Source organism: Phoca vitulina, unplaced genomic scaffold (genome assembly GCF_004348235.1).
Source record: "Phoca vitulina isolate PV1807 unplaced genomic scaffold, GSC_HSeal_1.0 scaffold11, whole genome shotgun sequence".
Taxonomy (NCBI): Eukaryota; Metazoa; Chordata; class Mammalia; order Carnivora; family Phocidae; genus Phoca; species Phoca vitulina.
This window is the reverse complement of record NW_022589714.1, coordinates 27,102,982-27,126,531: the sequence shown is the minus strand read 5'-3', so window position 1 is coordinate 27,126,531 and position 23,550 is coordinate 27,102,982. Positions and strand designations below refer to the sequence as shown.

At 39.7% G+C, this 23,550-nt stretch overlaps 2 protein-coding genes across 3 annotated transcripts in view; both read left to right on the top strand.

The window, feature by feature from the left end:
• The window catches only part of ZNF451 (zinc finger protein 451), a 95,764-nt gene extending 88,472 nt beyond the window's left edge, over window positions 1-7,292 (top strand). For both annotated transcript variants that reach the window (XM_032409582.1, XM_032409581.1), the window contains exon 15: window positions 5,375-7,292. In XM_032409582.1, the coding sequence (XP_032265473.1) occupies window positions 5,375-5,421 (47 nt within the window). In that variant the 3' untranslated portion in view covers window positions 5,422-7,292. The remainder of the gene's footprint in view (window positions 1-5,374) is intronic.
• A 1,602-nt stretch (window positions 7,293-8,894) lies between these two features.
• BAG2 (BAG cochaperone 2) lies at window positions 8,895-23,323 on the top strand. Its single transcript, XM_032409580.1, has 3 exons — window positions 8,895-9,147; window positions 19,085-19,194; window positions 21,301-23,323. The coding sequence occupies exons 1-3, from the start codon at window positions 9,035-9,037 to the stop codon at window positions 21,711-21,713; spliced, it is 636 nt and encodes a 211-aa protein (XP_032265471.1). The 5' UTR covers window positions 8,895-9,034; the 3' UTR covers window positions 21,714-23,323.
• The last annotated feature ends 227 nt before the right edge of the window (window positions 23,324-23,550 follow it).

Genomic DNA, 23,550 nt, shown 5'->3' with positions numbered 1-23,550 from the left:
TCTGTTATATTTCTGATGTGTCTTCCTAATGAATTGACCCATTTATCATTATGAAATGTTCTTTATCTCTGGTAATACCTTTTATTATGAAATCTTTTTTTTTTTTTTTTAAGATTTTATTTTTGAGAGAGAGAGTGAGCATATGGGTGGAGGTAAGGGGAACTGGGAGAGGGAGAGGTACATCTCTTATAGACACCATGAAGTTCAATCTTACTTTTTGATTTACTGTAACAGTCTCTACTTTTAAAGAATGGATTATTTAGTCTGTTAATATTTAATTTCTTACATGGTTGAATTCTTGTCTGCCATTTTGTTTTCTCTTTGTCCCCTCTTTTATCTTTTAGTTCCTCCTTTCATACCTTCTTTTGGATTATTATAATACTATATTTCACTGTATTGTGTGTATTTAGTTTTTACTATTTTATTTATTTATTTATTTATTTGAGAGTGAGAGAGAGCACAAGCAGGGGGAGCAGCAAGGGGAGAGGGAAAAGCAGACTCCCTGCTGAGCAAGGAGCCCGACGTGGGGCTTGATCCCAGGACCCCTGGGATCATGACCTGAGCTGAAGGCAGATGCTTAACCGACTGAGCCACCCAGGCGTCCCTAGTTTTTACTATTTTAATAGGTCTATGGGCTTTTTAGCCCTTTGTATTAATTTTTATGGTTGCTGTAAAGATTTACAATGTATATTTTTTGCTTTTTATAGTGTATTGAGTGCTACTGTACTCCACTTTATCTAAAATGTAGAAACCTTCCAGTACTATAGGTTAGTTTATGTCCTGCCCCAAGTCTCTATGCTGTAGTTGCCATATGTATTACATCTACATGTATTATAAATTCTACCAGAAAATCTTATTTTTTTGCTTTAAACAGTGCTGTGAATTTTAAAGAAAGAAAAGAAAAAATATGTATCCTTTTACATTTATTCACAGCTGCCATTTTTAGTGACCCTTCATTCTTTCCAGTAGAGTTTCCCTCTAGTGTCATTTTTCTTTCATCAGCCGTAAGGATTTTTTTTTTTAAATTTATAATATTCATTTTGCTAGTGATGAATATTCTTTTTTGCTTATATGAGATATCTTTATTTTTCCTTGATTTTTGAAGAATGTTTTCTCTAGCTTTAGAATTCTAGTTGACAAATATTTTTTTTCCTTTCAGCACTTTAAAGGTGTCCTTCTATTGTCTTCCAGCCTCCATTATTTCTCATGACAAGTCACCATAATTTGTATTTTTGTTTCCCTGTATGTAATGTGTCCTTTTTTTACTGTTGCTGTTTCAGTATTTCTACTTTGTCCTTGGATTTAAGTAGTTCTTGATAATGCCCCTAGATGTGGTTATCTTTGTATTTATCCTACTTCGAGTTTTCTTAGTAATTATATGTTTCCCCCAATATTAAGGATTTTTTTAAGTAATCTTTACACCCAGCGTGAGGCTTGAACTCACAACCCCAAAATCAAGAGTCATGTGTTCCACTGACTCAGCCAGCCAGGCACCTGTTTCCCCCAATTTTAGAAATAATGGGTTGAAATTTCCACCCATTATTTCTTCATAATTTTCTGCCCCACTTGGTCTTGCTTCTTTTGGACTCCAGTTATACATATGTTAGGTGGCTTTAATTTATCCACAGGTGTGTGCATTTTCTTGCGATCTTTTTTCTCTGTTGGATTTTATTTTTTTTAAAGATTTATTTATTTGAGAGAGAGAGCACAAATTGGGCAGGGGCAGAGGGACAAGCAGACTCCCCGCTGAACATGGAGCCCGATGCAGGGCTCCATCGCAGGACCCTGAGATCAGAACTTGAGCGAAAGTCAGACTTAACCGACTGAACCACCCAGGCAACCCTTTGTTGGATAATTTCTGTTGTTCAACCTTCAAGTTTATTAATACTTTTTTTCCTACCTTCTCCATTGTAAGCTCACTGAGTAAATTTTCCATTTCAAATACTATATTTCTCAGTTCTAGAATTTCCATTTAGTTGGTTTTTTAAAAACTGATTCATTTCTCTGTTGAGATTTCCTATCCATTCATCCTGAAGTCCATGAAAATAGAACTTTTCTAAAATTCTTTTCTGCTAATTCGAACAGCTTGATTATCTTGGGGATTTGTTTTAATTGGCTACTCTTCCTCTTGACTGTTGAGTTACATTTCTTTTTCCTTTTTTGATGTTTATGGATGTTGTGGATGTACATCACAGATTCTTTTGATTCTGCTGTTTTTATCTGAGGAATGTTATTTTGTTTTGTTTTGTTTTTTTCCAGCAGTTACCTTGCTAGACCTATACTCCACAAACTCTGCCTCCTCCACATCAGCAACAGCTAAAATTGCTTACTTCTTTTACTTCCCACCTGTTATTTTTCACTGAGAATCTTAGATCCTCTCCTTTGTGTGCACAGTTCAGAAGTCCACTAAGAGTCTGTAGATTTGGAGGATCCTATCTTCTGTTGCTTTGTTGTTTCTTCTGGGATACCTTTCTTTCAAAACCTCCCTTCCCTGCAGCTTCACTTTCTAGCTTCTATGACTGACCCAGACTCTGTCTATGATGCCTTAAGCCACAGAGTTTGGCTTTCTGGGTTAAGTTCTGTTACCTTGTCCCAAAAGGATTGATGAATGCCCCGACACAACAAAACCATGAAGCTGCACGTTGAACCCTGTGCAGTTTGCTTCTTTTGGTGATCAGCTTCTGTCCTGTTTCTACCTAATTTTCGTTGCTCTCCAGTGCCTTAAAATAGTTTATAATTGTTGTCTATGGGAGGGTTAATCCAACATAAGCTACACCACTATTATTAGAAGTGGAACTATTTAATTGTTTTTGTTTTTATCATCTTTTAACTGCCAGATTTAATTCATAAAAGTTCACTATAGACAATATTTTTTATTCATTTCTGCTATTTTATTTTTAGTTTTCTTTTTCTTTTAATTGGTTTGTAAATTATATAGTTTCTAGTTTTTGTGGTTATATTGGCATTTTGCCACATTTTATTTATATAATTTAAAGACTAAAGTATACCTACAAAGTGTCTGCCTTTATGCAACAATAAAAGGACTCTAGAACACTTCAGTTCTGATCCTTTCCCCCCAATTTATATGCTGGTATTCTCCAGTGTTTAGTTCTGTGTGTGTATATGTGTATTGTATAATGCACACAAAAATTGTACAAAACATCTCACAAAGCTGGTAACCATGCGTCAGGTTAAAAAAATAAAACATCACCAGCACAGTAATTTGCTAGGGCTGCCATAACTACATACTACAAACTAGAAGGGTTAAAACAACAGAAATTTACTGTCTCATGGTTTTAGAGGTTAGAAAACTAAAATCAAGTTGTCTGTAGAGCCATTTTCCCTCTCCTCGCTTTTAGTTATTAACAGGCAATCATATGCACTCCTTGGTTTATAGATGCATCACTCCAATCTCTGCCTCCATCATCATGTGGCCATCTTCTTCTACCCATGTGTCTGTCTTTACATGGCATTTCTTTCTTATAGGGACACCAGTTGTGTTGGGTTAGGGCTCAACCTAGTCACCTCATCTTAAATTGATTACACTTGCAAAGACCCTATTTTCAAATTAGGTCACATTCATAGGTACTAGGGATTTGGACATATGTTTTGGGAGGAACATAATTCAACCATAACAACCAGTACTTTAGAAGTATCCCCCTCATTCCCTCTTCCAGTTACTTCCCCTGCACTCCTTCCCAAATGTTAGTGGCCACTATCATGTCTTGAAATACTAGTTCAGTAGTGCTTGATTTTGAGCTTTATTTAAATTGCATCATACAGACCATCACTGTCCAGTAGAATTTTCTGTAATGATGAAAATACTCTATATCTGAAGCTGTATGGTTGCTAATAGTCACGTGTAGCTGTTAAGCACTTGAAATGTTCTTACCTGAGGAACTGAATCTTGAATCTTATTTAATTTTAATTGATTTAAAAATAAATAGCCGGGGCGCCTGGGTGGCTCAGTTGGTTAAGCGACTGCCTTCGGCTCAGGTCATGATCCTGGAGTCCCAGGATCGAGTCCCGCATCGGGCTCCCTGCTCAGCAGGGAGTCTGCTTCTCCCTCTGACCCTCCCCCCTCTCATGTGCTCTCTCTCTCAAATAAATTAAAAAAAAAAAAAAAATAAAAAAATAAAAATAAAAATAAATAGCCACATAGAGTCAGTACCCATCATATTAAGACAACATGAGCATGGTCTGTACCCTTTTATGTCTGGATGCCTTTTTTTTTTTTTTTTTTAAGACTGATTTATTTGAGAGAGACCAGGAGAGCGGCGGGGAACAGAGGGAGAGACAGTCCCAGGCAGACTCCATGCTGAGCACAGAGCTCGACATGGGGCTCCATCTCACGGCCCTGAAATCATGACCTGAGCTGAAACCAAGATTTGGATGCTTAACCCAACTCCACCACCCAGGCACCCCTAGCCTGTAGTATTTTAAATTACAGAAACATAACACCAGTGTTCCAGCTGAGAGGAAGGTGTAGCTGCATCTTAGAGGGATCACTGGTACCTATGAACCAAGGAGACCTCTGAGAGACTTTGGACTGGATGGGATGAAATAAATCTGGTGTGAGAAGCTGGTGAAGGCCAGGAAATGGAGAAACACTTGTAAACCCAAGAATGTCTTTCTTGTTCACTATTGTATTCCTATGCCTGGTATACAGTGGGCATGCAATAAATATTTGTTAAATGAGTACATATATATAATATATGCTTCTCAAGACATTATATAGCCATGAGTTTCACTCTTTGCCTGCGATCCTAGAAAGCTTAAAACGAAATTGTTGATGCCTGTGAGATTTTGGCATTTCATGGTTTTGCCTTTCTATTTTAAGTCTTATATGCATTGCCTCAACTGATTATTTGTCAGTGATTCTAGAAGTTTGTTGACTTTTTTTTTGAAGATTTTATTTTATTATTTATTTATTTATTTGACAGAAAGAGACACAGTGAGAGAGGGAACACAAGCAGGGGGAGTGGGAGAGGGAGAAGCAGGCTTCCCGCTGAGCAGGGAGCCCGATGCGGGGCTCGATCCCAGGACCCTGTCATCATGACCTGAGCTGAAGGCAAATACTTAACGACTGAGCCACCCAGGCACCCCTAGAAGTTTGTTGACTTTTGTCCCTAAATGGAAATAACTTGCAAGTTCCTTAGTAAGCTCATATGTTAATTCAATCTGAGGTTATATCCAGATATTCATTATTTGAAATACTCAAGTTTTATGAAGAAACTGCCAAGTCATCCTAGTTTTCTCAACTTCGTATTTCCTTTCCTTCTTGAACAGACAGATGTAGTTGATGAGATTTACATAAAGCACATTTATTAGTTTTCTGCCCTAAATATTAAAATTCTCTGTTTTGTTAATGCAGATGTGGAATTAGAAGAAGCTATTAGAAGAAGTCTTGAGGAAATGTAATTGTAAAGATATTACCACACAACATCAAGTGGCCTTGAAGAGACTCAGGATAATGAATTCTTGAGTTTGTTTTCTAAAGGAGACCAGAAATCTGTTAGTACAAATGTATTTGGAAACATGCTTTTTTTGCTTTTGCATCTGATATTTGCTTTGTATTTTTGTGCTATTTTGCAAAAATGTACAGAGGAATAGAATACATGTTCATGCAGATATAATCATGTATTCTAATATAGTTATCACAGTTTCCCAGTTAACTTTGAATTTATATATTTAGGTTAAAAAACTAAAAAATAGAGAAGCTCTTGACTATTGTTTATATGTTTCCCAAATAGCATTAGTTGTTTAATTTTATTTGTACTGTACAGATGATTCTAGTTTATTTTTTTAGGAGTGAAAATGAATATAAATAAAGCAGTCATAGCTCAGTTTTTCTGTAAATTCTATTTCTTATGTGGCACTAATATAGAATACCTTTGAGATCTTTGTTTATGATTATTAGAAGAGAGTAATGGAAACTGATCATGGAAACAGATTAAAAACTTTTACCAGCAATGTTCTTTGTGGGTTTCACTCAGATGTATAGTCCTGCTTTATTGGAGCAGCACATTGCTGGAATTAAAAAAAACAAAGGAAAAAAACCCTAATTTCTTTGAAATTATTAAAAAGAAACCTTTTCCATTCCTTTTACCTGCTTAGGCTTTCGTGTGACTTGTATTATCTAATGTTTAAAGGGAATGATGTCAAAATGTTTGCATAGAATTAAATGTATTTTTAATAACATTAGTCTTTTTTTATATATATTTGTGTAAACATAATATTCTTCCAAAAAATAATGTTGATGGTTTACTCAGGAGTAATCTTCCTTAACCTTTAAAATTTTTATTTCATTGGAAGTGTCTTCATTTTAATTATTCATTAAATAAATTGTCAGTTTCCTACATTTGGTATTACACATTTAATTTTTAAATGGTCAGGCTCCATTGTGAATAATAAAAAACATTACATAATTAGAAGACTAAGAAGGGCTTGTCATACTATCTTTGTGCGTGTGCTTCATGACCAGAAATGTCTTCCCTAAAGATTTTAAGTAGTAATTACATACCAAACTTAAAATTTTCTATAAATATATACTTGTCTTTAAGACAAAAAAATCATGGCTAGAATTTTCTTCTTTCTCTGCAACTTGATATTTTAGTGTAAAATAGCATTACTGTTTTTTTTATTACTATAATCTTTCCAGTCCACATTGGAAACAAGTATGTGTTTTTATTTCTTACGATGTCAGTTCTGTCCTACCTGCTTGCATTTTTTTTTTTAAGTAGACAGACATGTAGGTTGAGAATTTGCCATTTTTTCAAAATGACCACATTATACTTTTAATTTGTATGTTAAATCTTCAAAGCAGGGTTTTAGGAGGTAGTCATGAGCTGGACCTTAAAGACATCTCCACAATCTTGCTCAATAGTGAGGAGCAGAGAAAGGATGATCCAGAACGAAGAGTGGTGAAACAGATGTGGGGGAAGAGAAATCTACACCTCTTTGCTAGAGGTGCCACACACATATGTGATATACACTGATGTTCTGTTAAGCTTTTGTGGTGTGTATAGTAGGATAGTAGAGAGTAAATGAAGTTTTTTTATATGACAGTGAAGGGATATTTCATCATGACCCTTAAAAAAAGAGAAATGGGTTGTTTAGTGTTTTTATTAATAATTGTCACTGATTGTATTTTGATTTGTTAAGCAATTAAAAATCATTTTAAGATTACTTCATAATTTGAACTTAATTTAGACACAAAGAGGAGAGGTAATCAGTGGATTATATCACAGAAAGTTAAATGGATTATTATCAAAAGTAAATGTTTCCAACATTGATAAAGATGTGTATCTTTTCATTACATCATTCATTCATTTATTCATTCATTCACTCCCTCACAAAGTATTGTGTACTTACCATGTGCCAGTGACTATTCTAAGCACTGGGGATATACCAGTGAGCAAAGCAAAGCCCATACTCCTTTATGGAGCACATAATGGGGAGAGAGGGTTGGATAGAGTGTTATCCATTATTATCATAAGCAAGTATATCCAGTGGTGGTAACTAATGAAGGCAAATAGAGAAGGGAAAGATTATATTTCTGAGACTGAGTGGTGTGATCTGGCTTTTTTGGAAGGATTACCTGTAGTTATTATATTGAGAATATACACACCAGAGGCAAAAGTAGAAGCAGGAAGACCAGATAGGAAGATGTTGCAGTAGTCCAGGTGAAAATTGATGGTGGCTGGGACCAGAGTGTTAGCCGTGGAAATGGGGAGAAGAATCCTAGTATATTCTAAAAGGAGAGCTGAGGGGATTTACTTATGGATTCCATGGATCTATAGGATAGGAGAGAAAAAAAGAGTCCAGGATGATTCTAAAATTACATGATAGACTTTCAAACCATTCACAACATGTCTTTGGATTCCAAGTCTATGTTGTGATAATGGCAAAATATATTTAATGAGGTCAAATAATCCCCTACAAAAATAGTTTATTAGTATGTAGATTAAGTTCAGAGAGAACTGGAATCCAGACTGAAGGCCCTCATCTCTGTTCAAGTATTTAAATGGCTTTGATCTCAGATTAAAGGTTGTGATTCAGCTTATACTGCTATTATCATTTTACGTGCCCTGTACATTCTCATCCTTGCAATACGAGGCATATGGCTATAATGACATGAGAGCAAAGAACAAGTTTTTAAGTACATAAGTCTGTACTCACCAATCCTGTTACGCTTTTACTGACCTTTATAGTTCTGCCCTAGTGACTTGCCGCACCTTTTTTAATTAACAGGAGATTTAAGTAAATTGGGTGTGAAAGACAAAGATGGGGTAGCTTTTTTTCCCCCTGTAAGCTTCAGTGGTGTCCAGGCTTTCTTTATTCCCAAAGGGACTGGTAACAAGACAGGGTCAGGCAAGTACGGACTGCCAAGGAGCTGCGCTTAAATGCTACCTGTGCCACAAAGGAAACTTTTCTCCGCCTATCAAAGGATTTTTAATGGTTTTGGTTTTGCCGTGAATTATGGGCGCTGGGAGAAACTAAGCGAAGCCGTCACTGAGAAATACCCAGAGCCTTGTGGGCAGTTGGCTACATTCAGGCTGCAGTGTCGGGGGCGCACAAGAGTAGGGGGGCTGTTCTAGGGGGTCTCCCTTGGGCTTAGGGTTGGTCCAGAGTTGGGAGAGAAAGATCCACGATCACGTTAGGCCCTCCCCTTCCTGCGTTCGCCCCTCCACGTGCCTCGGAGGCCGCCGGGCTTTGCTCCTCTGGCCCCGGGGCCCTGGCGGCCCACCCTCGACGCCCGGTGACCAGCGAGCTCCCTCCGTCAGCCGCAGCCGCTCCCTGCCAGGCACCGCAGCCCCGAGCCCGGCAGGCGGCGCGCCTGCCCTTGTCTGGCCACGCGGCGGCGGCGGCGGCGGCGGCGATGTCGGCGCGTCCTCCCGGGCCGCCCCCCGCGGGCGTCAGAGGGAGGCGGGCGCCCCGCGCGGTGACGGCGACGCCTGCGGCCGCCGGACTCTCCACTCGCCGCCGCCGGAGAGGCCGGTGACCTCTTGGCCGCCCCGCCTCGGAGGCTCGGATGGCTCAGGCGAAGATCAACGCAAAAGCCAACGAGGGGCGCTTCTGCCGCTCCTCCTCCATGGCCGACCGCTCCAGCCGCCTGCTGGAGAGCCTGGACCAGCTGGAGCTCAGGTGAGCGGGTCGCGGGCGGAGGCCGTGCGCGGCGGGCCGGCCCGGCACAGCCCCGGGGCGGGCTGCAGCCGGAGAAGTTGCTTGCCTGAGATTTGTTCTCCATGGAGATGGTGCAGTTTTGTCCGGCGCTTGGTGGATTTTCCTCTCCGAGAGAAAACCCATTCGATTTAAGCAAAAACCTGTGAGCGCATTATTGGTGGCCCCATTCTCATTACCAGACCTGAGCGTTTGGGAACGGAGAAAAATCAGAGAAGGTAAAAGTTATGGTGACGTTATTTGAGGTTAGAGACTGTGACACTCCGGGTCTGCAGAACTTCTAGAATTTTCTGAGTGCCAGTATGTGGTCTTCCCAAATGTTTTTAACTTACTCTTTTCCTGTTATGCATTTTTTAAGAGCGGCAGCAATTTAGTGGTCCCCGATGTTGAGTGGTAAGTTTCTTTCCTCCAAAACACAGCAGAGCAAAAAAGAAAAAATCCAGGAATGTGTCTGATAGCAAGGATTAGGGAGGAATAGGACAGGTGAGGGACTGCGGGGTGAACAGTGGCTGGGTACTTGGTGGAGTAAGACCCTGCAGCTTTCATTTTCCCCCTAAGCCCCGGCATGCTGTATTTAGCCATTCCGTTAGTTTCTCAGTATTTATTGTGTACCTCCTTCCATAGAAGATACCTTCTTGAAAGTGCCAGTCATTGGCCTGAAAGCATAAGATAGGGTTTTTTCCCCCCTCTTTACTGAATAAGATTTTATTAAGTAATATACAGTGTTGTGCTTGTATGCAATTTCTAAATAATGTATAGTAAATTTTGGAAATCCTTGTTTCTCTTAACGGCGTATGAAAACTTTTATGTACTTCTGTAAACGTTTATATCTCCAAAGTTACTGTGTAAATTGTGTGCAGGTGTAGTTAAATGAAAATCTTATTAAGGCCCCCCAGCTCCTGGAAACTACACAGTTTTTCTCCCCCACAGTTTTCACCAGGTTCTGGGTGAGCAAAGAAACATGTAAGCCAAAAATTTTAAGAAGCAGTGCATGTATGTCTTTATCTCCCTCAATTTATATACCAAAACAAGAAGAGGTGTTTATTTGTCAAGAAAGTGCATTAATAACCACAGTATATCTCAGCAGTTGAGGCATTCATTATTATTATTACCCTGAGAAAAGAGTCAGAAAATGAGAAATTCTCCATCCACAATGATTTCATGGATGACAACAGACAGAGAAACCTGAGCCAAAACCACATTCTGGGGTTCTGCTCAGAATGAGACAAATGGAGCAAGAGAAAAGTAATGCTTCCCCATGGTTGAGCTTGATGCGTTTACACCCCAGAGAAAGTGCAACAAGACTGAAGATCAGTAGTGTCCCTCTGAGAATAATATGTCTTTTCATGTAGCAGTATTCCAAGTAACTCACATATCTCCCCGGGTATTTAGAACTTTGAGGGTGTGTTCTTAACCATTTCAGGGCTCTCTCTCCTCTAGTCAGAAAAGATTTTTTCTGAAAGGAAATAGGAGGATGTTGCCCCTCCCTTCTTCAAGCTGAGTCATTCTCAAACTTGAATTAACACCTCATGTTAGGTACTCATTTTTAAAAGAAAGCCTCTGGTTTTGAGTATTTGTATATTCTAATGTTTGATTAATGTGAAGTGAATTGATTACTGTATACGAGTGATTAAATCATAACTTGCTTAATTAGCCCTTGAGCTGAGGAGGAAAGACTGGTTAAAATGTGCAAATTACTGATTTTAAGGACTTCTCTAGCAATTTTAGACTTTTGTAAGCTTTGTTTCTTAAAAAAAAAAAGTAATACTGATCTAAGGAAGTGTTTTAGAAAATGGTAAAAATTTTAAAAAATGCTAATGATGATCCATTAAAGTTCCTTTGAAAGCACATGGGCAGTGTCACAGAGCACCATATTGTTAAGAACTAGCATCATGCCTAGACGATTTATTCGTAAAAGAAACATAGGTAGGGGAGCCTGGGTGGCTCAGTCGTTGGGCGTCTGCCTTCGGCTCAGGTCATGATCCGAGGGTCCTGGGATCGAGCCCCGCATCGGGCTCCCTGCTCCGCGGGAAGCCTGCTTCTCCTTCTCCCATTCCCCCTGCTTGTGTTCCCTCTCTTGCTGTGTCTCTCTCTGTCACATAAATAAATAAAATATTAAAAAAAAAAAAGTTGGTTGTCAAATTCAGTAAATATCAAACACCTACTGAGTGCCAAGTACTGAGTGGCTCCTAGAAGGCTCTGGATGGTAAGGAAGATGTTTGGGATATGGGTTGTGGAGGATGGCAGAGGGGAACATGGTAGGCCTGGGAGATTGATTGTTCACCAGTTTCCCGAAACTGGTCATGTTGTAGCTCCTTCCCCCTGCTATCAGCCATCTGCAGTGACTTCTTCGGCAGCCAGGGAATGAAGGGTTGGGGGTGGGAGTGAGATGGATCATTTGGCCAAAAGTTTGCTTAAAGTTTCTTAGGGTGTGCCAGTGTCCCAGGAGTCACAAAACAAGTAACATCATAGTTAATATTGAACAACAGCCTGTAATTTAAAAGAGCATTTCTCATATACGTTGTCATTTGAACCTTACAAAATCCTTTGAGGTAGAGGAGGGCACATGTATGTTATCTCTTTTAGAAATGAAGGAACTGAGGTCCAGAGGGATTGAGTGGCCTGCCTAAGGCCACAGTACTGATGAGTAGCTCCTAACACCAGTCCCATTAAACACCAGCTCCATTTTTATATTAAAGGGTCTCAGTGGTCAGTGTATTTTAATACTTGGGTGATGATTAGGAAAACTTACTCAAAATCTTACATTGCCTAGAGTATAAGTGATCATTGTAGCATTCTTTAGATACAAGAGTATTTTTTTAAAGATTTATTTATTTATGAGTGAGAAAGAGTAGGGGGAGGGGCAGAGGGAGAGAGAGAGAATCCTGAAGCAAACTCCCCTCTGAGCGCAAGAGCCTGATGTGGGTCTTGATCCCAGGTCCTGAGATCATGACCTGAGCGCCAAAATCTAGAGTGAGGCACTCAATGAACTGAGCCACCTAAGCACCCCATGAGAGTATTTTTTTTTTTCAATTTTTTATTTTAATTCCAATATAGTTAACATACGGTGTTATATTAGTTTCAGGTGTACAATATAGTGATTCAACAATTCTATACATTGTTCAGTGCTCATCAAGATAAGTGTACTCTTGGGCGCCTGGGTGGCTCAGTTGGTTAAGCGACTGCCTTCGGCTCAGGTCATGATCCTGGAGTCCCGGGATCGAGTCCCACGTCGGGCTCCCTGCTCTGTGTATTGACAGACACTTGGGCTACTTTCATAACTAGGCTATTGTAAATAATTCTGCAATAATCATAAAGGTACATACACCCTTTCTAATTTGTGTTTTCATATTCTTTGGGTATTACCCAGTAGTGTGATTATTGGATCATAGGGTAGTTCAATTTTTAATTTTCTTAAAGATTTTATTTTTAAGTAATCTCTACACCCAGCATGGGGCTCAAACCCACAACCCCAAGATCAAGAGTTGCACACTCCACCAACTGAGCCAACCACGTGCCCCCATTTTTAATTTTTTGAGGAAGCTCCATACTGTTTTCCACAGTAGCTATACCAGTTTGCATTTGCACCAACAGAGCATGAGGGTTCCTTTTTTTCCTCATCCTCGCCAACTCTTGTTTCTTGGATACAAGAATATTAAATACGAAATGGGATTATGATTTTAAAAACTTGTGTTAGAAATTATTTTTTGGGGGGTGCCTGGGTGGCTCAGTTGGTTAAACATCTGACTCTTGATCTCTGCTTAGGTGTTGATCTCAGGGTCATGAGTTCAAGCCCCATGTTGGGCTCCACACTGGGTGAGGAGCTTACTTAAAAAAAAGAAAAAAAGAAAAATTATTTTTTTCAAATAAATTCATGATAGGAGCATTTGCCTGTTCCTTTCCTTTTTATGAAAACAGCAATTCTTGTTATTTATAAGCCTGAGTTCATAATAGTAAGTGTGTCATAAATACCATGAAGCTAATGTTTGCCAGCACCAATTCTTAGACACACCACACGTGTTAACTCATAACTGTTTTAGTCAGTGCTATCAGTCATTGTGTTAAACTCTTTACCTGCTTTACTTCAGTCACAACCACCCGCTCATTATCCCTTTTTCATAAGTGAGGAAATTGAGGCAAAGAGAAGTAACTGCTCAAGGGGGGCGCCTGGGTGGCTCAGTCATTAAGCGTCTGCCTTCGGCTCAGATCATGATCCCAGGGTCCTGGGATCGAGCCCCGCATCGGGCTCCCTGCTCTGCGGGAAGCCTGCTTCTCCCTCTCCCACTCCCCCCTGCTTGTGTTCCCTTTCTCGCTGTGTCTCTCTCTGTCAAATAAATAAATAAAATCTTTAAAAAAAAAAAAAAAAAGTAACTACTCAAAGGATACACAGCCAGTAAGTGGCAGAGCTGGTTTGAACATCGTGACTGAAATCTCGGGCCTCTAAGTCTTTCAGCAATGTGTCCTTTTGATAGCTAGGCTGCAGAGATTTGTGAGGTGTGGGAGACCCAAAGACTATCCAAGAATGTGTACACTTCAGTTTTGCCCTCAGAAGAATTTTCTGACTAAAATTTCTTTTTGTCAAAGCCAGCTTCATCGCAGTTTCATGCAGAGAGTTTTCCAGGAGTACAGCTCAGGTCAGTCTTGGTATGAGGAGAAGTTCTTAACCAATTTTGGAAATGTAGCTCTTCTAGGATCTGTTAGTAAAAACAGAACCACCCTTCTCCGCCAAGAGAAGTGTTGTCAAATGAGGTGTTAAAAAACATGAAGGATAAGGTGAGGTGATCCAACACTTGTCTCACCAGAGTTCCAGAAGAATGGAAGACAGGGAATATTTGAAGATACGATGGCTAACAATTTTCTAGAACTAAATGGAAAGGTTGTAGACAGATTTGTATGTTGAGATGAATTTAAAGATCTCAGTGGCTGAGAAACAGTACAAATATTACTTAAACTAAGTAGAGATCTAGGTTCAACTAGAGGGAACAGCAAATGTCAATGGTGCCAAAAAAACAAACAAACCCTTGAAATCTTTACATTCTGAAGAATGGCATTTTATCTTTGCTATGAAATGAAAAAGGTATACATAAAAACGTATTTGAGAAGTCCAATAAAAGATGACATCTGGTTTTCACAGGGAAAACACCCTGGCAATTTCTAGCATTGGGGGAAAACAAAAAAACCAAAAAACCACAAGACTCAAAATTTCCATCTGATGTGTTCTGTATTTGGTCTCATTTAATGGCAAAATATCTTCCTTATATGATCGACTTAGGTTTTTTTTTTAGAGTGTCTCCTTTTAAACCATTTTCTTGTTAACAACTCCCTGAACTTGCTGTTGTAACGTGTGTAAATGAAGCCTTCCTTTTTTGAATAACATTCAGTTCTCTATCATTGTACATTTGAGTACAAATTCCAGTGAGTCTTGAAAAATTCATCTCTTCTTTCAGCATCTTCTCATTTACCAATCACATGATTTATCTGTGTCATTTAAACACTGGAGTCGTGGTTTGTGTTTTTAGCATAAATATTTCATATTAGTGCCAACTCAATCTCTCTCATATTTACTGGGCCCTAGTTTATCTGTCTGAGAGTTTGCTAATGTAAAATGTGTAGGCATGTAATGGATGGTGCTGGAAGTGGGCCTGCTGTTGTATTATTGCCATTTTATATAATACTGTTTTTTTATTGTATTTTCCAGCCACATTTGTCATGTAAGATTCTTACCAGCTCTTTGCTTTTACTGGCTCTTATAAACACAAAGTTCAACATATTTTTAGTACCTTGAGGAACAAAGAGACCCTGTGACTTTTTGATCTATCAGTGCTATTTTGGTTTCTAACAGGTGGATGGCTGTTGAGGAAACATGTTGCAGTTGGGGTGGGTAGGGGAGGCCTTAAATGGAATGGACATGTGCTCAAACATTAGTGAAGTTGTTCCTTCTGTGCCCACTTACGGCAGCAATCAGGATTAGATCTTCCATGATCTCATGTTTCTAAGGCCGTCTGAATACTGAGGATAAGTCTGTCACTGTTCATCTTGCAAAAACTGGCAACTTATATATGGAGTAATGCATAACAAGAAGTGCCTTGAAAACAAAGCACTTTAAATATATAGGATTTTCTTTTCTCTTGCTCTCACGATTCCACAGCCTTGCTCTCTAGTGACTGGGTGTGTTCATATGAATGTGTAGTACATGTATGTGTGTTTGTACTTGGGGGAGTTAGGCAAAGTCGTGCTTCTATAGTTTAATACAGGCTTTATACCAAAAACCTACATAGGCGTTTCCTTTAAATTCACGAAAAGACGAAGATGCTCTCTCTCATCACCACAGTTTAATAAAGTAAGAGGACTTTAATCAATACTATAAAAAAATAGAAGCTAATAGGATTAAAAAGGAAGAGATTAAAACTCTCATTTTGTCCAGGTGATATGATTGTCAATCTAGAAGAATCAGGGACGCCTGGGGCTCAGTCGGTTAAGCGTCTGCCTTCAGCTCAGGTCATGATCCCCGGGTCCTGGGATCGAGTCCCGCGTCAGGCTCCCTGCTCAGCAGGAAGCCTGCTTCTCCCTCTGCCTGCCGCTCCCCCTGCTTGTGCTCTCTCTCTCTCTCTCTGACAAATAAATAAATAAAATCTTTTTAAAAATCTAGAAGAATCGGTAGAATCAAAAGACAAATCATTAAAATTAATAAATAAATCCATTACCAATTACAAGATGAACCTTACAAAAACAGCATTTCTCTAACCAGCAATAACCAGCGAGAAATTATAATTTAAAATATATTATTCATGGGGCACCTGGCTGACAGTCTGAAGAGCATATGACTTTTGTTTTTTTGTTTTGTTTTTAAGATTTTATTTATTTATCTGACACAGAGAGAGCACAAGCAGGGGGAGCAGCAGAGGGAGAGGGAGAAGCTGGCTCCCCACAGAGCATGGAGCCCTACGTAGGGCTCGATCCCAGGACTCCGGGATCATGACCCGAGCAAAGACAGACGCTTAACTGACTGAGCCACCCAGGCGTCCCAGCATGTGACTTTTGATCTTGGGGTCATGAGTTTGAGCCCCACACCGGGTGTAGAGATTACTTTAAAAAAAAACATTAAAAATAATAATAATAAATAAAATGTATTATTCACAATAACAATATCCACAAAGGATCAAAGCACTCAAAAGAGTCCACAAAGACTACCATTAAGAATACTTCAAAACTCTATAATAAAGAATATAGAAGATCTGAATATATGGAGAGACATTATCATGCCCTTGGATAGAATGACAATATTCTAAAGATGCCAAATTTACCCCAGTTCTTTGACAAACCCAACGAACTTACTCAGGAGTTAATATGGAGAATTAAAAGTCTAAATAGCTAAGTTATCTTTAAAGAAGATCAGAGGGCTGGTTCTCCCAAATATTAAGGTATATTACAAGGCTGCTGCTATTTTTTTTTTTTTTTTTAAAGATTTTATTTATTTATTTGACAGAGAGAGACACAGCGAGAGAGGGAACACAAGCAGGGGGAGTGGGAGAGGGAGAAGCAGGCTCCCCGCGGAGCAGGGAGCCCGATGCGGGGCTCGATCCCAGGACTCCGGGATCATGACCTGAGCCGAAGGCAGACGCTTAACGACTGAGCCACCCAGGCGCCACCGGCTGCTGCTATTTTTTAAAAATAGGTGTTGGTGTAAGAACAGTCAAATATACTAGTGGATGGAATAGAGATTTCAGAGTAGACAAGCTATAAATCATTGGAGGAAAGATGGATTTTTGGTGCATATAATGTTGGGGAAAAACAGTTCACTATTTGGAGAAAAATAAGATCCTTACCTAAACACATACAGGTGGATTCTAGATGGACTAAGACATAAATATGAGAAAGGTAAAGCAATAAAGTTGATAGGAAGAAAGGTAAGAAAATACCGTATGACCTAGGATGGGAAGACCTGAAGTAAAATTTCAAAAGCATAAACCATAAGGCAAAATAAAACCAAGAAAAGATTAATTTGATCACTTCAAAGTAAGGATATCTATTCAGTGAAGGATATCCCAGACAGAATTCATATATGATAGGATGGAAGGAGATGATTATAATGTCTGCAACTAATGTGGGATTAATTCCTTGAGTATGCATATCAACAAGAGAACAATAACCCTGTTTAAAAAAAAGGAAAACTGGGACACCTGGGTGGCTCAGTCATTAAGCGCCTGCCTTCTGCTCGGGTCATGATCCCAGGGTCCTGGGATCTAGCCCCACATCGGGCTTCTTGCTCGGCGGGGAGCCTGCTTCTCCCTCCCCTGCTCCCCCTGCTTGTGTTCCCGCTCTCGCTGTGTCTCTCTCTGTCAAATAAATAAATTAAATCTTTAAAAAAATTAAAAAATTAAAAAAAGGAAAACTAAAATAGGCAAAGGCTATGAACAGGCTAACAAGAATACAAAGAGATGTCCAAAATTATTAGTAATGAAAGACATGCAAACTAAGTACGAACATATCACTGTATACTTAGTAGACTGGCAAAAAATAGAAAGTTGGAAAATGCTGAGTAATGGTAGGGCTGTGGGGACACAAGGATTCCTATGCTTTGCTGCTGGGAATATTGCAAAGGGGTTCAGGACAGGGCCCCCTCCAGAATGTGCCACTTTGGCATGTCGGTTATTTTGAGCTGAAGGCACTTGAGAGCCTGCAGGCTCATGAGAAACTTTTGCCCCTCCCTTAACCACACAGAAGAATCTAAATTAGGGGTCTTTCCCAGAATAAGGGTTATAAGCAGAGATAAATTTTATCTGAGTGGCCCATCTGTATGGCGGGGCAAACATCTAATTAACAAACATCTGCTCTTCTTATCACCCTATGAAGTGTATTCCTTTTCTCTGAAGTCCCAGACCCTTACCCCCTTCTCCTTCATTCAAAATAACACACACCTCATTTTGCCTGACTGTCTGGAATTTCCCTGTCTGTGTGGATTCCCCTTAAGTACCCTATTATTAAATTTGATTTTCTCCTGTTAATTTGTCCCATGTCAATTTGATTCTTAGTCTAGCTAAGGGGACTTTGAGGGGGTAAGAATGCTTGCTTCCTGACAATGGTCTAGTCTGGCCCTTCTGGAAAACAGTGGTAATACTGAGTTAAATTGAGGGTGCGCATACCCTGTGTCCCAGTTCTGCCCTGAGATACATCCTAAGGAGATTCCCATTCAAGTCCATAGAGGACATGTATGCAATGAAGCGTGGTTTTTGTTTTGTTTTGTTTTTTTGTGGTGATGAGAAGTAAGGGGACAAAGTGAGCCATTTCCGCTGGGAGAGCGGAGGTAAAATCAGGCGGAGGCGGATATACACGGAGCGTTACGCAGTAAGCTACTGATTAGATGTTCACGTAGGAAGCTGGATGGTTCCTAACAAAATAATGCTGAGTGAAAAAAGAAACAGTGAGATATAAATTGAAAATAGATGAACACACAAATATAGATTTTGTTAAGAACAAATACAAAATAGAATGATTGCCATACGAGTGGGGAGGAAAATGGGGGTGGGGTAGGTGGATTTAAAACAACAGAAGATTTTTTTTTAAATGTTAAAGAGGGATAAAGAATTTTTTTTTAAGATTTTTTATTTATTTATTTGACAGAGAGAGCACCAACAGGCGGAGTAGCAGGCAGAGGGAGAGGGAGAAGCAGGCTCCCCGCCGAGCAAGGAGCCCGATGCAGGGCTCGACCCCAGGACCCCAAGACCATGACCCGAGTCGAAGGCAGTTGTTTAACCAACTGAGCCACCCAGGCGCCCCTAAGAGGGATAAAGAATTTTTGAAAAGTGTTCCTAGTGATCTTTAAACTTGAGTTGGAGCAAGTGAGAGAGATGAAGAAAAGTAAGCTTCCATGTGGTAACTTTTGTTTCCCCAATTTATATAGGGTGGAAGCTTTGAGAGAAGCAGCAACTGCCGTTGAGCAAGAGAAAGAAATCCTCCTGGAAATGATCCACAGCATCCAAAATAGCCAGGACATGAGGCAGATCAGCGACGGTGAGAGCGTTTCCACAGACGGGAGCTCATCTTTTCACTCCTTTGTGGGGTTTAAGATATGGGGTTTAGGTCCATTTTCGTTTGACTTGAGGAATTCGTACACTTGGCTTTGGCATTTCCCGTGAGCGCGGACTGCAGCTGCAGCTGTCAGTTTATTACGGGAGCCTCTTACCCAGGGGTCACCCTGCTGGCCTGCCCCCTACCTCAAGGGCGTGGCTGGAAATGGTAGAAAAGGCCTCCAAGCTCCGGAAGAGGTGGCTCCAAGCAGTAAGGGGCGATGCCTTTGACCTCAGGTTCACACTCCTAACTTCAGTTCCTCAGATGTTACTGGACTGTAGAAGCTGTAGAAGCAGAGAAGACAAAAAGAGAGGGGTTGAGGTGTAATTTAAGGAGAGGAAGGAGAGAAAATGCAGGGGAAAGAAATTATGGGCCCAGTAAAACCCCATTAACGTAAAAACGTGCTATCATTTCTATATGAAAAGCATGACTGCCTAGGGAGGAACAGGGCACTCGTGGTTTTCTGTCACTGGCAGCTGTCTTCCTACTTCAGTTGCTCCGGGGCCCCCGAGACAAGCCAGTGGGCCAGCAGCTGGTGCCAGGAGTGTGCAGTCTAACTCCAGGCCCCAAACTGTTCGACACGCACTGCGGGGTCAAGATCCAGCCAGTCTCTTCACCATCCTCGCCAGAGATCGATGAATAGGTAGAGAGTTACAGAACAGGCCAAAGAGGAGTTGGCTGACTTTTTCATATAAATAATGAAATGTGGATCCTTTTCCCACCATTACCTCCCTGTGCTGGCCAAGACTTACACCACTGGCCTGCTTAAATTTCCCTGGCAAGGATGAAGTCAGTGCCTGCTTTTGAGGCCAGCTTTTTCTCCACTATCATGGCTAAGTTTGCTCAGCCAAAACTGGGGCATTGTATTCTGAGACACATGCAGAATATGCCACCCCAAAGTATGGCTCTTTGGCATAAGAATTATTTCAAGCCGATTATTTTTGAGAAGCTGCAGACACAGGAGAAGCTCTGAAAACAGAGTAGAAGTCATTCTTTTGTAAGGGAAGTTTAAATTTATAAAGGCTATTTCCATTTGCAAGGGTGCTTCCCTCTGTGTACCAGGAAGAGAAGGATGACTATAAATCACAGAAACTCTTATCTATGCAGAAGGCCTCTACTAAATCTGCAAAACAACCTTACCTTGGTTTATCCTGCTTTTCCTGGTAACCTCACTAAGGAGGGGAAGGTCTCCCTCCAAGTCTTAGTCCTTAGCTGAACATGGTTTTTAAGATGGTGGCTTGGACCATCCATCTCAGGGAGGTGGGCCATCTCAGTGTCCCTGAAAACCTCCTATGTACATGTGAAGTATACATGTTCATAAGCTTCTGCTTTTTTTCTTGTTAATCTGTCTTTTATTACAGGGTTTCTCAACCAAGAACTCAGAGAGGTACAGGGAAAATTATTTTTCCTCCCCTACATGCACATCCTTATCAAGAGATCCACTGTGTCTGATCTCTTGCTCTACCCAGCACAAAACCCTGGTTATGCACACTATTCACTCTATGTTAAGACTTGATCTCCATCCCAGTTACAAATGCATACCTGCCCAAACATCTTCAAACATGACCACTTGAGAAGTCATCTGGTATCCCATACATAAAGACTTTCAGGGAGGGGTGCCTGGGTGGCTCAGTTGGTCAAGCACCCGACTCTTGATTTTGGCTCAGGTCATGATATCTGGGTTGTGAGATCAATCCCCACGTGGGGCTCACAGGCTGAATGTGAAGCCTGCTTGAGATTCTCTCTCTCCCTCTCCCCCTTCGCCTCCCCCACCTGCGTGCACATGTGTGCACTCTCCCTCCCTCTCTCTCTCTCTCAAAAATAAAAAATAAAGACTTTCAGGGAAAGGTATTCTGCAACCTCTCTCTGTATTATAATACAGTTCATCAGTTAATCTTATGTGCTATAGTTTTGACTTTTACCTTTAAAAATTTCGTAGCCAAGGTGCTTACAGAAAATAGTTTTAGCCACAAATGAATGCCTTAGTGTTCTCAACATAGGTAAGTTTATGTCTCATATTGATTGATATTTCAAACTTTCTACGTTTAGGTGAAAGAGAAGAATTAAATCTGACGGCAAACCGTTTGATGGGACGAACGCTCACCGTTGAAGTTTCAGTAGAAACAATTAGAAACCCCCAGCAGCAAGAATCCCTAAAGCATGCCACCAGGATTATTGATGAGGTTGTCAGTAAGTTTCTGGATGATTTGGGAAATGCCAAGAGTCACTTGATGTCACTGTACAGTGCATGTTCATCCGAGGTGCCACCTGGGCCTGTTGACCAGAAGTTTCAGTCCATAGTAATTGGCTGTGCTCTTGAAGATCAGAAGAAAATTAAGAGAAGATTAGAGACTCTGCTTAGAAATATTGAAAACTCTGACAAGGCCATCAAGCTGTTAGAGCATTCTAAAGGAGCTGGTTCCAAAACTCTGCAACAAAATGCTGAAGGCAAATTTAATTAGTTTTGAAACATAGGAGCACTTACAAATAATGACATAAAAATGATTACACATTTGTTCAGGCATAACATTTGGTACTGATTGTTGTTTCACATGAGGAGAATATTCCAGTGTCATCAGTTTTGTGAATAACACAATTAAATCTAGAACTATTTTAATTATCTTTCTAGAAGTTTTTAGATTGAATTCTTGTCTTGGATTAGGCTCTAGCACCTAATATATATAATATATATTTTTTACTATTCTGTGGATGAATACTTAGTATATAGGAGAGAGTAACTGCTCAGCCTGGGCCAAAAGCATCATTATTCTTTCCTGGGCTTTGTCTGGCATAGAGATACTTGGGCACATGGGGCATTTGGTTGACTAGAAATTTTTGACAAACTTACCACTCATCTGTTGTTAACTAAGTAGTGTGCTTAAAAAGACAAAAGGAATCACAAAATAAGAACCTTTCCCAACATGTTCTTTTTCATAAAGCACTTTTTTTGGACATCTGTATCAAATTATTCTGAATTTAAGATTTATGCATCTGATAGTATGAATATATTTCTTGATATATATGAAAACATGACATAAAGTGTGAAAGAATTCACATCTAATGTTATCACTGTGAACAACTATATGTCCACTTCATCTTTTTCCAAATGCATCATTTCTCTAAATTTTTAATCATTGCAGAAATACAGTGTTGTAACTTGCCTTTTTTAAAAAATGCTGCTATAAAGTCTATTTGTCAACTTTAAAACCTCTATTCTGTATTGTTGTATAATTTACTTCCCCATTCCCCTCATTGGACATTTAGTTTGTTTCCAATTTGTTGCTTATTCCTGCAACATATTTATATACAGTGACTTTTTTCCTTCTTTCTTTTGTTTTTGATTTTCTTTGTATAAATTTCCAGTAGTGGGATTTACTGGGTCAAAAGGTATATACATTTTCATGGCCTGACATATTTCCAAATTTTTTTGTATGAGAGTTACATCAATTTGTACTGTCTTCAGTAATTAAAATGTAGCTCTTTCACTAGAAGCTTTCCAGAGTTGAGCATTATTTTTTCTAACATTAGATATGAAATAACTTAATTTCGTTCGCATTTTATTTACTAACAAGGTTGACCAATGTATTGATTATTCTTTTATCTGTGATAAATGAAGCAACTATAGAACACTTTTATTTGTTTGAAGTAACTAGTGCTGTTGATACACAAAAACCTCAACTCCCCTCAAATACTACTTCAAAATGAATACATCATACTCAGTTTTCATGAGAATGTAGGTATTCTTTCACACTGGGGAAAAAAATGTCAATATCCAGATTGGCTTTATATATTTAGATCTCTCAATGCAAACAATATTGAGCTTCATTTTCCAGGCAAAAATGTCAAATTAGTCTCTCTTCATAAAAAGCAATTACAATCTGAGAACATTATGGTTTTGATTACCATTGCTAAGTCTGCCTCACTTAAATCTTTCCATTTCATGGGAAACATCATTCTCATTGATAACTGTGGCAAAGCCTCTTGATTTGTCAGTTGACTCTCATTTGCTATCATCATGTTCACTGTCAGATAAAGGTTTTCTTTTTGTGCCATCTTTATTAGCTTTTTGAAAATTAAGAAGCAACAATCAAATTTCCTTCCAAGTTCTCAAGGACTATCAGCATCTTTAAATCCCTTCCACCCTGGGAAATACTCCCCCTTCCCATTCACTCATTCACTCCATGTCAGCGTAGGACATTTTCTTTTCTTTTCTTTTTTTTTAAGATTTTATTTATTTATTAGAGAGAGCACTAGCAGGGAGGAGAGGGAGAAGCAGACTCCCTGCTGAGCAGAGAGCCC

Coding starts and splice junctions, on each gene's coding strand:
- BAG2 (XM_032409580.1), top strand. CDS start 9,035: ATGGCTCAGGCGAAGATCAACGCAAAAGCCAACGAGGGGCGCTTCTGC. Junction 9,148..19,084: donor CTGGACCAGCTGGAGCTCAG/GTGAGCGGGTCG, acceptor CAATTTATATAG/GGTGGAAGCTTTGAGAGAAG. Junction 19,195..21,300: donor CATGAGGCAGATCAGCGACG/GTGAGAGCGTTT, acceptor TTCTACGTTTAG/GTGAAAGAGAAGAATTAAAT.